Source organism: Giraffa tippelskirchi, chromosome 10 (genome assembly GCF_054371585.1).
Source record: "Giraffa tippelskirchi isolate mGirTip1 chromosome 10, T2T-mGirTip1v1.2.pri, whole genome shotgun sequence".
Lineage (NCBI taxonomy): Eukaryota > Metazoa > Chordata > Mammalia > Artiodactyla > Giraffidae > Giraffa > Giraffa tippelskirchi.
The window spans coordinates 102,932,093-102,946,755 of NC_137284.1; the positions used below are offsets into that span (position 1 = coordinate 102,932,093).

The 14,663-nt window shown below is 37.6% G+C and overlaps 1 protein-coding gene across 17 annotated transcripts in view; it reads left to right on the top strand.

Annotated features, from left to right (window-relative positions):
* Nucleotides 1–14,663, top strand: part of IMMP2L (inner mitochondrial membrane peptidase subunit 2) — a 917,103-nt gene that overhangs the window by 336,461 nt on the left and 565,979 nt on the right. For 3 of the 17 annotated variants that reach the window (XR_014067694.1, XM_081537158.1, XM_081537159.1), the window contains one exon: nt 749–1,038. The exons of 12 other annotated variants lie outside the window; for them this stretch is intronic. Coding sequence is in view for 2 of the 5 variants with exons in the window: in XM_081537158.1 (XP_081393284.1) it covers nt 749–860 (112 nt within the window). In the remaining 3 variants the exon portion in view is untranslated. Of the gene's footprint in view, nt 1–748; nt 1,039–14,663 lie in introns of those variants that run through there. 2 more of the 17 variants (XR_014067695.1, XR_014067692.1) reach the window with 2 other exon arrangements.

Sequence of the window (14,663 nt, forward strand, 5' to 3'; positions counted from 1 at the left end):
TAGCTTAGTGATAAACATTCATAGTGGATTAAAGAGCAGAGAAAAACATTCCCAATTAGGAACCTTGTAACTCCCCTGTGAGTGCATGCGCACATTTGTGTGTGTGTGTGTGTGTATGTTTGTGTGTCTGTGTGAGAGAGAGAGAGAGAATGAGAGAGAAAGAGAGAGAGAATGAGAGAGACAGGTATCAATAGATGAGGAACATCCTGGATAAGAATGTACAACTGCATTTTCCCCCCAGAAATTTACAAAGGGAAAATTAAAATGTGCCATTTGTGGTTCTACTTTAAAGTCCTGTATAAACCACATCTGTATGCCTTTGATAAAATGTCTTTTTTTCTGTTCCCCTCCCCCTCAAAGACACTTATTTTTCTTCAGTAAAAAACTTCAGAACGCTCATGTGGTTGACTGGATATAAAGTCATAAAGCCAAGCCTTCTGAAGTGGAAAGGTTTATTACCTAAAATGATGTTCTTTTGATGATACAGTTAGTTTTCTAATATTTGCATATTTTGGTGCCTCGTATGGTAGAATTGGACTTGTCATCTTTTGCCCAAAAGATGTTTAAACATGAGAAACCATTTACTTGCAAATTTCAATTTATTAGAAATCATATCCTTAAAATTAAATTTCAATGCAAATGCAAAATGTGGGATGCACTTTGAATCATTCCTTTTTTTCGTATAGAAGAAAGAAAATACAGCTATAGGCAGTCCTTCACATGTTTTCCTGTTTTTCCATCTTGATAGGCATTTTAAAACAATGCTCTTAAAAAAGAGAATGCCTCCAAGAATATCTGCATGGGGCCTCCTGGAAGGTGAGATGACAAAACTGGTGGTGTGTGATGCCTCACTCCTGTGACAGAGAAGATAATTGCAGTGAGGTCTCCAGAGTGATTTCGAGGTGAACTAGAATTTTCTAAGAGAGTGAAGTTACATTTGTGAAGGAAAGACAGTTGGGGGAAATGTTATTTTAGCTACATATTCTGGTTGTACATAACTTAAAGAGTTTGAATTTCAAGAGGACAATAAAAAAGAAATTATACTAATCAAGACAGGAAATTATTAAGGACTTGGGAGAAAATTTCAGCCGAGAGGGAGTGTGAAGATTAAGTATAAATTCTCCCAGCCTGGCTGACAAGCTGATGAGCACATTTATAGATGAGGAATGCAAGAGTAGCAAAAGAATGACTTGAACAGTGTTACGTGAGAGCCAGTGCTTGGTTTGTGTTAGAAAGAATGGAAGTCGAATTTGAGCAGAGAAGTTGCTGAAAGAAGGAGAAAAATAATGGTTTTCCAAAGTTTATTCTGAGGTTTTCCTCAAGATGAACACCCTTCTCTTTCATAGTTGCCTTTTTGTGGGTGGGCTGATGGTTTCTGTATCTGACATTTCTTTTACTGTTGAGAAAAATAAGGGGAGAATTCAGAGAGGAGAGAATATATATGGTTTTTGAAGTTAAACTAAATGAATATCTTTCTTATTTTGCCTGTTTGTGTAGTAAATTTTATTTGATGATGGCAAAATTGGCTATATTCAAATAGAGTAGAATATCTTCGTAAATCTTGTTTTAGAGAAGTGTGTTACTCATTGCTAGCCATGTTAGCTGTGCCAAGGCTGAAAAAACACTACATTTTGGGTCTGAACATGAAGAATAACATGTAAGTCAGTTATTTAGCAGCTTTTTTCAGTCTGAGCGAGATGCTTAATGACTTGAAGCAGAGGGTATGGTTGGATGTATAGATGGAAGGCTCTCTAAGTAATGGAATGGCTCCTGTATGTGACCTGGAAAGTGTCTGCAATGCAGAAGAAATAGTACTTTTATTTATTTTTTTTCTGTACACATATAATGTCTCTGTATGGAGGCAACCACAGACTCTCTTAACCAGTGGTGAACTGTGAAGAGTGGTGGAGACTGTGACAGACTGATATGAACACCAGATGATAGGTTTTAACTCAGCTCAAAGGGATTGTTGACATGTGGGAATGCAATTTTGCCAGAATTTGCAGTTTTTGTTTTGTTCTGATTTTTAGAAGCCTGAAATTTTCATTTTTCAGTGAAATTTCATACACACACAACACACGTAGTTAATTAAAAAGCGATTTTGCTACACTTGTATGTGAGTCAAACAAAACAAGTCTTTGAGCCAGATCTGCCCTATTGCTACAGTTTAGGTTTTCTTCTTTCTGGTTTTCTTAGATGTTTATTGAAATAATGATAATTTGCATAGCTTTATACTAGACTCTCTTTCAATGTTGAACAATACTCTAAGAAATTCCTAATAGGCTTTTTTTATTTAGGTGATGTTTAAAATTTTACTTAAATTACTTAATAGGATTGAAAGTAAGGTTCCTAACAGTACACATGTTATTGGAGTGTGGTAAGGATTATAAAAGACAGGATAATTGATTCCTTTAATTTTGTTGTTATTACCATAAACTGTTACCAATATTTCTTATAGAATCTTCTAAATAATCAAGAAAAGGTGTCTTTGAAAGACACTATGGACACTCAGAGGTGAAAGATGAATATTTATAAAAAAGTCTCTTCAAAATAAAACCCTCACTGCAGTGTTAAATTTATATATGTATTTTAAAAAGATGTCTCTATTTTCAGGGTTATCAAGGCTAAGTACTGACAGTATATTTTCTGTTGGAAAACTATGGATAATACAACCCTCATTATTTGTGTGATTCCATTCTGTTTTTCCCGCAATAACTGAATTCTGGCCATATGATAACTTTTTGGTTTACATAAAACTCTGGAAGGATAGGAAGCTGCAGTAGTTTGAATCAAATTACCCTTATGGGTGATTGGCTTCAGAGTGGCCATCTGTTTCAAAGATAGTAGGTCACTGGTCCTGTGTACAACCTGCCTGAAAAATACATGTGGATTTGACATTCAAGAGAAAGAGTTAATATTTGAGACAAAGCTGAATGTCATGGAGTAGCTGATGGCCATGAGGGATCATGGAAAGTCCAAAATTTATAATGAAACATGATATGGATAAGATGAGGATGAAGACATTATGAGAGACATGAAACATGCAAAAGTGAGGTTCTAGAAGCATCCAAGACAAAATTTCTACTCCAGGGAGCAGCCAGATGAGGAATAGCTGGACAATATTAATGCAGAGAACTGGGACGACGATCCATGAATGCTCAAGGCTGAGAGCTCTGAGCTCCCTCCCATCCTTTCACTACCTGATTTATTTTTCACCTTCCGTCAAGTCTCTTTCTTGATTCTTCTGTCACAAGGTTTTTTCTTGTGTCTAAGTGTTTGCTCATATTGGCCCTTCCTCTTGAATTAATCCAATTTCCCTTCCCCTCTCCCTTTTACGGTCTCCCATCCCTCTGTGGCTCAGCAAGTCTCACTCAAGATTGCTTTTCCTCCAAGAAATCTTACACTCCCTCCTTTTCTCCGCCCTCCCCACCCCCAGGACCATGGAATTAAAAAAACAAAACTTCCTTGAACTGATACTCTATTTTTTGCCCCCACCCTTCTTATGACCTCTTAGTTTGTCCCTCTTTATACCCTGTCAACATGTCTGCAGCTTCAAGTCCTCCCTTTTCTCTATCCCGTCTGACCCAGTGTTGAATCCTCATTATTTCATTTGGATCATGGGATTTAGCCTCAAAGTAGCTTTTTAACTGCAGTTCTGATCCAGAATTTCAGATCATTTTTCATGAGGTAAAGGAGAAAATCATATCATACTGCTCAAAAATTACCACTAAATCTCTAATTAATACTTGAGAAGTGAAAAAGTGAAAGTCTGTTGCTCAGTCGTGTCCGACTCTTTGCAACCCCGTGGACTGCTGCCTGTCAGTGTCATCTGTCCGTGGGATTTCCCAGGCAAGAATACTGGAGTGGGTCGCCATTTACTTCTACAGAGGATCTTCCTAACCCAGGGACCAAACCCACATCTCCTGTTTGGCAGGTGAATTCTTTACCACTGAGCCATCAGTGAAGCCTTATTAATACTTGGAAGCCTAATTAATACTTTCCCTGATGCTGGGAAAGATTGAAGGCAAAAGGAGAATGGGGCAGCAGAGGAAGAGATGATTAGATAGCATTATCGACAAAATGGACGTGAATTTGAGCAAACTCTGGAAGACAGTGGAGCCTGGCATGTCCAGGAGGTCTCAAAGAGTTGAACATGACATAGCAAATGAACAACAACCACCGTGAGGTTCCAGTCTCCTGTCCCGCTTCTGACCGATGCTCACCTGTGAGGATTCTGAGGGCACCAAATTCAGCCCTTGACTACTTCCACTCTTTTCCTTCTCAGCACCCCTATTCATTCCATTCCCATCTCCTGGCTTTCCTCCTCCCTACCCTCATATATTTTTAAAGTGTTTTTAAGGTGGTACTTCTTCCATTCTGCCATGATTTGCTTGTTTGTTTTTCCATCACACATATAGTCTCACATACAAAAGGAAATAGAATACAACTGTATCTATTCTTAAGCACCGTGATTTGAGGACTGGTCCTGGAGCCAAACTGCTAGGTTTCTGTCCCTGCTTCTTATTTTGTGGCCTTAGAGATGTTACATAATCTCTCTTTGTCTGCATTCTTGTCTGTAAAAGGGAAATCGTTAGTGCTTCCGTTACAGAGTTCTTGACCAGACTGAATGAATGAATACATGGAAAACACATAGGATAGTATCTAGCACATACCAAATGCTTAATATATGTTGTTATAGATTGTCAATGTATGAAACATTTTGTTGTAATGGGAGTGACTTTTTCATAAGTCAGCAAATATACAAAAAGAAAAGTAAAAAAACTCATCACCAACAATAGAAATTATTTAATTGAGTAAAGATTTAGTGAATTGGTAAATTAAGGCATTCTCTATTTCATTTTGGGCTTGGGTGTTAAGGTAATAACCATAGAACCATTTTAATCTAATTTTCAACACCTCTGGCGTTTTAAGAATTTCATTAAAGAAAACTCAGTGTGAAGATGGCTACTTTTTTCTTAACACTGAATTTTCAAGCTCCTTAGAGTAAAGGTAAGATCTGTGCTTATTTCTTTTTTTTTTCATTTGAGCTTTTGATGTCTTTTCTGTCTTATGTCACTTCCATTAATGAGAATGCCTTCCAAATCATGGGTTAGCCTGTCGATTTAATTGCGTTTCTCAGGAATAACAGGCTGTTTCATAATAATTGCCTGAATGACTAGATCAAAAGTGAAGCTGAGTATACGTTGAAGAATTCAGTTTCAAAATGTGATTTCCAGTTGACCCTTGAGAAACGTGTTGTACAGAATGTGAGACACTGATCAGTTTGAGTTTGTGTAGTTAAGTATTTTTTGAAGGTATGCCTTTGGTGAGGTAATACAGGGCATCTCTAACAATCTGCAACTTCCCTATGCATTTGGAACAGTGGGAGTGGCCTACAGTAGGGATGATGGATCCCCTAACAGATACTGCATTTCTTTTCTCTTCTCTAGTGAAGCTAATGTGAGTCTTCCCCTGCCCTCTACCTCACCTCACCCTCTTCCCCATAGCCCGTTTACCACCAAGGTTCTCAAAAACTAGGGGATGACATTTAGACAGTACAGACTGATTTGTTCCTGGTTGGCCATTGTATTTGTCTGTCTGGGGGTTTTGAATTGCAAATGAGAGAAATACACATCAATCTAGCTTCAGTAAAGAATTAAAAGGAACAGATTAAGGGACTTGGAGGATGGTTCATTGATGCCTGAAACTGGGAGGTCCAGGGGTGAAACTGACCTCAGAAATCAAGGTACTCAAATGATGCTGTTACGTTGTTCTACCTCATTGTTCCATCTTTCTCAGCTATGCCTCTCTGTATTTTTTTTTTTTTTTTTAACTACACATTGTTTTAGCTAAGTTCCCCAGAAGACAGTCGTTCTCTGTCAATGAATCCTGGGGAACTGCTCTCATTGACTTTGCTTTGCTCCTCTGGCCAACTGTTGCTTAAACACTGTGGATAAAGGTTCAAAGATCTGTGTAATTGGCTAGGCCTTTGGCAGAATTCAAGTAATAGGGATTGATAACCCTACCAGAGCACATGAATTGGGAGAATGGGAAGTCCACCCAAAGGACAGAGCAGAAAATGGGAATGAAACTGGGCAGCACATGTCCCATGGTATTTACACATCTGACATTGGATTGTCTTTTACTTTTGGCACCATTACTCTCCTTTCTTTACCTGTACCCTCAGTTGTGCAATAGTCATATTTTTTTATAGTTGAGTGTTACCATCATTTTATTTAACCATTGAGTATAGTAAAGCACCTGTATTTTGTGATGGCAGGAATAATATATAACTAGGGAACAAAAGTTGCTTGCTTTTTAAAGGAAAATCTATGATATATTCTTCTATACAGTGGAATTAACTTTCTAGATAAGGGTTCCCAGACCTGATTCATTGTTACAGTTGCCTGGAAATTTGAGAGACAGAGAGAAAAATATCTGGTTCAGTACAACAAGATGAAGAATAGGGGTATGAATGGTTGAGATGATTTAGTGATTATCCCAGTTCTTTTGAAGATGAGAAAAAGCAAGAGCAACATTAAGCAGGATTTTAGTCTTCTACTCTGAATTTTTGGAACTTCTCTTTGCTCAATCTTCTCATTTCCATGTCTGCTGGCAGATGAGCAGGGCTTTCCCACTGCTATTTTATTGAACGACTACCTACCTGTTTGCATTCTGAACTTTTCCTTTCTCGCTTCCAAACTTCCCTGTCTGGTGTTCTTGTCCCTCTCAGTAACTCATTTGAGGGAAATTCTGTCAGTATTCCTTGGGATAAAAACAAAAACAAAAAACCTTACTCCAAGAGCATGAGTTTCTAAAATGTAAAATGTTAAGTTCCATTGCAGGCTGATTTTCTTTCAGCATATTGACTAGTGACAACTCTTACATGACAATTGTAGCCCATTTAGAGAAGAACTGGATGACAGAAAAGTTAGTCCAGAGGTGCTGTGATGTGTCTAGTTAAATCCTGCTCTTTGGAATGTGTCTTCTTGAGAAATCTTTCTCAGAATCTCACAAAGGCAACATTCAACTCTTTCTACTCTCTCTAAGCTTCTACCCTCTACTTGCCGTTAGCAGGCCATCTTGACTCTTTCAGTTAACTCAAAAGCAGCTAAGCTTTTTGATACATCTTTCACCATTCTTTTTCTTCCTTAAAAATGTCCTTGGAACATTTTTTAGCTTATTCCTTTCACCTTTTTCTATGATCCTGTTTAAGAAATGTCTTTCCCCTTTTTCCTGTATCTGCCATTACTTCCTTTTCTCTGACTCAGCCAATATGCAGAATTTCTACCCTTTATTTCAATACTTCATATCTTACCCTTATCACCCACTGTCAGATTTCTTTAAGGGAAGGAAGGTAGCTGTGGAAATTGATTTCTCTTCCACCCTCTCGTTTTGGTCATGTGGCTTCTAGATTCACCTCTCCACCAAAAGGCTTGCTTTTGAAGTCACAGATGGTCAGGTTCAATGGCTTTTGCTTGCTGCTTTTCTTCCATGAGCTCTCTGTGATATTTACTTTGTTGCCCAGGATTTTCTAATTCAGTTCTCTTTGGCTTCAGGCTCTCTAGGTCTACTTCCTTTCTCTTTTCACCGCCCTATTTGCTTATCTTTCTGCTTGGACTCTGTTTTGGATATCCTATATATTTGATGTCCTAGATTCTCTTCCAAGTTTTTTTATCCCCCCTCTGATTTCTTCTTTTTTATCTTATCCCTTTTTAAAAATTGATTCTATACTAATAGTCTGCTGAACTTTTGCTAAATGTTTATTTTTCCATTCTTAATCTTTCTTACAAGTTCTATTCTGTATTTTTAGCTGCTTATATCTAATATAACTCCCTTACGTTTGGTGTTGCTCAGCTTCTTAAACTGCACCTATTCCACCTCACTGATGCTTCACCAAACATCTATTTCGTTTTACCTAATGTCTCATCTCCCAGACAAAGAGCAGTACTTTGGAATCGCTATCATATCTTTCTATTTCCCTTTAATATTTATTTATTGTTCTAATTATGTCAATTCTGAAATATGTTCCAAATAACTTAAAGTTAAATGTTACTATATGTAATAAACACAAAACAATATATGATACACACAGTATAAATTGTGTGTGTGTGTGTGTGTGTGTGTGTGTATGAGGCATAGTAACACAATGAAAATTCATGAACATATTATCCAGTCCAAGATCCAGATCTATGTTCCAGACTTTTCTTTTCTAATTTCATTTAAGATTTGTGTTTCAAAAATCCTCAAATTGTTCCGTTGTTATGTAATATGCTTTAAAACTATATTTCTTTGCCAAGCTTGTGATCATGCACCCTTGATCAAAAACCTTCTCAAATTGCCCGTTACTTTTAGAGGAGAATAGAAAAATGGACTAAACCTAATACTCAACACCTCTTTGATTTGGTACAACCTGTGATCGAGTCCCATTTCCCTCTATTGCCATTGAATCACTTGATGCTTTGAACTCAAAGCATCTTCCTTCCTTCTCTCATTTCTTTCTTTTCATGAACAAGTCACTGCTTTCATCTTTGCACACCTTTGCTCCTATAATTCCATACTGAAGCATTCCCTGGAATGTTCTCTGTCTTATCTCCTTGGATTAAAATCCAACTGTTTCTGTAGGGCCTATCTGAAGTGCCTTCATATTTATGCAGACCAATCATACATGGCTTTTTTCCTCTGGAGCACTCTCACTCTCTGGTATTGCTTTGAAGTATTTACAGTTTTCTTGTATTTCTTCCTTTCCTTCATGTATTACATGAGTTCTTGTATAAAGAATGCACCGAACAAATATTTTTAAATGAATTGTTGAAGAATGTGAACTGAATATTTGTTTCTTTCTATAAAAAAGTATATAAATTCTGCCCAAGTTAAATTTCTTATTCTGCTTCTCTTTCCCTTTTCATCCAAGGTTGGTCCATGGAAGGCCAGAGGCCCTATCCATAGTTATACAGTTGGAGGACAAATCCTAAGATTCTCAAGTTCTGATATTTCCCATTTTGACTAGTGTTACTGTTCTCATTCTAAGAAAAACATTATTCTTAGTAAATTTGAAGATTTCATAAATGAGTTTCTCACTTCAATACTCACAATACTGTAATAGTACAAGGACAGTTTTTGTTTTCAACTTTTCCTTAAATGGCAATACCAGGATTAAGAGTATTTTACCATTAGTGAACCTAGAAGAGGAAACACACTTTAAAATGAGTGATGGTTATATATATCAGGCATAGAAAAAGAGAAATATTTCTTGCCTATACAGTAAGAAAACACCTTAAAAGGGTTACAGATAAGTTCCCACATAGTCCTTAGAGTCTGCCTAGTTGAAGAGGCTTCCATCTAGAAATAGCAAAGTAGATCAGATGAATTTTATAAGTTTTTGCAGCTTTCCAGTTTATATGTGAAAAAAACAAACCCAGCATGAAAACTTCAAACTGACAAAGTAGAGATAACCACATAATTATGTTGGAAGTGTTCTCTATCAGTAAAGAAGAACTCTTTAATTTTAAAGACAGATGTGCCACTGAAATCTCTAGTAATCTTCACTTCAGGAGTCCCTTCTTATGGAAATGCTGAGGCTGAGGTAATTTTAATTAAAATGAGGCAGGGAGTCAAGAACAGCCAGAACAAAGTCTCAGTCAAAAGGCATTACTTGGAAGGGAGGAAAAGTAGAAGGGATTGATTGTTCACTTTGGAATCTTAAAGGACAGAGAGACCATGAAGCCTCCCTCTTCAGATTGGAGCTGGGCTGATAGTCATGTAGTATAGGCTTCCAGGGGGACACAGTGGTAAAGAATCCACCTGCCAACTCAGGCAACATAGGAGGTGAGGGTTAGATCCCTGGGTCAGGAAAATCCCCTGGAGGAGGAAATGGCAACCCGCTTTAGCATTGGACCATCAGTTCAGTTCAGTTCAGTTGCTCACTTGTATCTGGCTCTTTGTGACCCCATGGATTGCAGCATGCCAGACCTCCCTGTTCATCCCCAACACTCGGAGTTTGCTCAAACTCATGTCCATTGATTTGGTGATACCATCCAACCATCTCATCCTCTGTCGTCCCCTTCTCCTGCCTTCAGTCTTTCCCAGCATCAGGGTCTTTTCTAGTGAGTCAACTCTTCACGTGAGGTGGCCAAAGGATTGGAGTTTCAGCTTCAGCATCAGTCCTTCCAGTGTATATTCAGGACTGATTTCCTTTAGGATGAACTGATTGGATCTCCTTGCAGTCCAAGGGACTCTCAAGAGTCTTCTCCAACACCACAGCTCAAAAAGCATCAGTTCTTCAACGCTCAGCTTTCTTTATGGTCCAACTCTGACATCCATAGACAACTACTGGAAAAACCATAACCTTGACTAGACAGACCTTTGTTGGAAGAGTAATGTCTCTGCTTCTTAATGCAGTCTAGGTTGGTCATAGCTTTTCTTCCAAGGAGCAAGCGTCTTTTAATTTCATGGCTGCAATCACCATCTGCAGTGATTTTGGAGCCCCCCAAAATAAAGTCAGCCACTGTTTCCACTGTTTCCCCATCTATTTCCCATGAAGTGATGGGACCATATGCCATGATCTTAGTTTTCTGAATGTTGAGTTTTAAGCCAACTTTTTCATTCTCCTCTTTCACTTTCATCAAGAGGCTCTTTAGTTCTTCACTTTCTACCATAAGGGTGGTGTCATCTGGACAACTCAGCTGCATTGGACCATACTTTGTGTTACTATTTGAGGGCATCTTACCCTGATAAAGGTGGTAATTGTTTATTTAGATAAGCAGCCTTGTTGATTGTATATAGTTGAACATTTGGCATTTGGGCTAAGGCATTCCTTTAGGCTTTATTGATATTGAGTAAATTTAAAATGACTATTAGTTGTACCACTTTTAATAGTTGAAATTGCATACTAACTTTGGAGTTTAAATGTCATTAATGATTGTTTATTTTCCAAAAATGACTTTTAAATTTCTTAAGAAATAAATTGTGCTCCTTACATTCTCGTCATTGTATTTTCTTAAATGCTGTTAGTTTTAAACTATGAACATGGAGCCAGCACCTATGGCAGTAAGTTAGTGAATGTTTAAGGCATCTGGGCATACAGTGCCTCAAAGAATAATTAGATGATTATAATGGTACTTGCTTTGAGATGGCTAATTAAAAAACGCTACTGCTCCCAAGTCTAGTTTTTTGAGTAATGATCACAAATTAGCAACTATGAAACTTCATAGTTCATAGCCAACCTCACTGAAAAAATAAATAAATAAGTTGGCAGTATTTTCTACAAAGAACTAAAGAATGGCTCTAGACCAATCTTTCCATTTTTTACTCTGTATTCTGTGTCTAACCTCACATATGTATCAACATTAAACCTCCTACGCTAGGCATCATTCATCTAGTTTCCCTCTATTTGTTTTCATTTGTTTATAACTCTTCCTTTGGCACTAGAGAGGTAATTTTCTCCCTCTTTTACTCCTTTAGTGAACCTCTGAAAGAAGGCTTTTGTAATTAGACTCCATAGTGTTAAGAAACATTTTATAAACTGCCAGTAAAAATATCCATTCTCTGGACCAATGTATAATTAAATAAGTATCACTGTGGTAATTCAGCTACAAAATAAAATCATTTTAAAGGGGTTATTAATTGAGAACTTGCTTTGATTTTGGTATTCTAATCAGTAATGAGCTGTGTTATGGACAAAATCTTTCTTGCTTTCACCATTTCCATTACTTGGACTATTAAAAATACTAAATAAAACTGTGTCAATAAATTTTTTACTTTATTTTTCTGAATGATTAATCACCTGAGAGAATCTTGCTAAAGTATCAACAAATTAGATATGGTCAAAATGAATGTTTTGCTATGAGTCTTTAAAAGCAAAGCTGAGTGATACAAGCAATGTATAAAGTGTTGTAATGGACTCTGTTGGAGGCCGTTACTTCCTGATTGAAGGCTTAAAAAAAAGTGGAAAATTGAATTTTGGAGGCTAATCAGAGTTTGTTCCGTAGGAGTCCTTTGAGCTGAGAGCAGTAGGAGAAAGATGAGTGTGTAAAGTAAAGGGTACTGTAATGATGAGGTGTGGTAAATGTTGATTAACCAGTTTGGGAAAGAGTAAATTCTGAGAACAAACTGAAAGGCTGATGTAGTAAAAATCAATCTTTTAAAATGGAAAAGTTCAGGAGTTCCCTGGTGGTCTAGTGGTTAGGATTTGGTACTTTCACTGCTGTGGCCTGCGTTCAGTCCCTAGTGGGGGAACTGAGATCCTTCAAGCTGTGCTGTGTGGCCAAAAATAAAAGAAAGAAAAAGAAAACAAACAAACAAAAAAACAAATCAGAAAAGGTCTACCTTTTGCTAGGAATTAATTGATTGGTTGTATATTTTAAAAACTTTATTTGAAGCCTGGGGATGGTTAAGCGTGAGCAATGAGTTACATCGCAACATGATTATCACTGACATTAAACTTTTACTTATTTCTAGGGGCTACAGTTTAAGTGCTTTAGTCTATCAACTCAACTCTTCCTACACCCTTGTGAAATAGGTCAGACTCCCTCTAGGAAACTGAGGCACTGATGTTGCTTTATTAGTGATTTAGCTGAGGTGTTTAACCCAGTCCACCCAATTCCAAAGCCCGGATGTTTGGCTACCACTGTATATCCCTTCCAGGGTAAATTTTATTGATAGTGATGCTTTAAGAACATTTAGGCCTGGGCTGTATCCTAATGATGGTTTTTTAAATGGCTATTACTACATGGATGGATGGGGCTTCCCTGCTGGCTCGGTGGTAGAGAATCTGCCTGTCAGTGCAGGAGACAGAGATTCGATCCCTGTGTCATAAAGATCTCCTGGTGAAGGAACTGGCAACCTACTCCAATTTTCTTGCCTGGAGAATCCCATGGACAGAGGAGCTTGGTGGGCTACAATCCATGGGGTCGCAAAGAGTTGGACACGACTGAGGGCCTAAACAACAACGACATGGTTGGATGGGAACTTTGTAGAAAGTTTGGTGTTATATCCCATAATAAGGAACATTTCCGTCCCAATCCATGGCAAAGCTTAGCTCAGAGAATAGATTTTTCTTGATAATCTTTAAACCATTTTTTTTTTGTGAAAATTATATTTATTCAGAAATAATTAAAGAACTAGATTGCTGATCTTTTATGTACTTACTTGAAATGTTCACTTAATTATGCACAGCTGGCCTGTAAGATTAATACCTCAGGAAAGATGTCTCCTCCCCAACTTACTATTTGCTTATTTGTTTTCTTCTGTTTTGTTTTATTGGTCTCTTACTTGTGAGATGAAAATAAACTTCTAAGGTTATGCTCTCACTTAAAAAGTATCCTAAGATCAGAGTTGCTGATTGTGTTACTATATAGCAGAAAGAACATAAACATGACCCTATGTTTACTGTAGTTTAAGAAACTGATTTAGGGGATTGAACAGAAAGACTGGAAAATTGGCTAGCAAATCTGGGCTTATGTAGCTTAGAGCTGCAGCACTAAGGGGGACTTACTTGTATGAAGGGATATTGAAAGAAACATGTGCTTGTTTGTTTCCTCAGGATGGATATAGAAAAAATAGGCTTAAATTAAATCAAGCAGAGTCCAGTGTTCTAAGATAAGATATAAGGCAAAACCTCCTGGTTTTACTGGTAGTGAGATCTCAAGGAGTTTGTAGATTTTTAAAAAAATTACGATGGTGTAAGAATAAGATAGTATATGAGGTGATTTTAAAGCAGTCTGGTATACCATTAGGAAAACCAATTTAGCATCATTGGGCTGTCTTTCAAAATTTAACACTGTGTATTGTAGCTTGTTTTAACTGTACGCTCTTGAGTTGGGAGCTGTCTAGGCAGTTCTCTACTTAAGAGTGATTGCGTTTCTAGACGATGCAGAAAGGCTTCCAGCCAGTTTTGCCCATGTTGTTATGTAATGGCACTTAATGCAAGCAGGGCACAAATGAACTCACCCCAGCTAGTCTGGTTCCTGATGCGAATCAAATAAGGCCCCCCATCGACTGCCTCCGCTTGCTCCCCTGGGCTCCTGGGTGGAACTCTGTTACAGGATTAAACCCAGCTCCACAGCAGCAGCAGCTGAGAGAGCAGAGTGGGGAGTGAAATAGCAGGGTCCCCACACACTTCCTGATGTGATCGGTTTTTTGTTTTTTTAGTGTAAAACCTTGAGTTTTTGTTGTTATTATTTTCTGTAACTTAAGGTTATTTATTGTGTTTGTACTGAAATGGTTACTGTATACATTTCACTCATGAAATCAAATCAAAGAGATAAGATGGAAGGAGGGAGAAGAATGTGTTTGGCTAACAGGAGAGGCCTTTTTGACCTACAATGTCCTGTGACGTTCAGTGGGACTGATTTCCCAAAGGAGTTGGTAAATTGGCTCTGTGACAGTTCCCATGGGGAAGTTCTAAAAGTGGCATTGACAGCGCCCTTGAAACAAATATATAGCCTGCCTGGGAAAATCCTTTGAAGGGCTGCTCTCATTTGATGTGTGAAGTCTTGATGTCTTACATGTATGTATTGTATTTGATGTATTTATGAGAAGAACTCAGTCTCAGAGCTCTATAGTCACACCTCACATCCCAATCTACCCTCCAAATAAAAATATAAGTAGAATTCCTGGAAACAATGACTACAACAATAATATATATATATATATATATATAT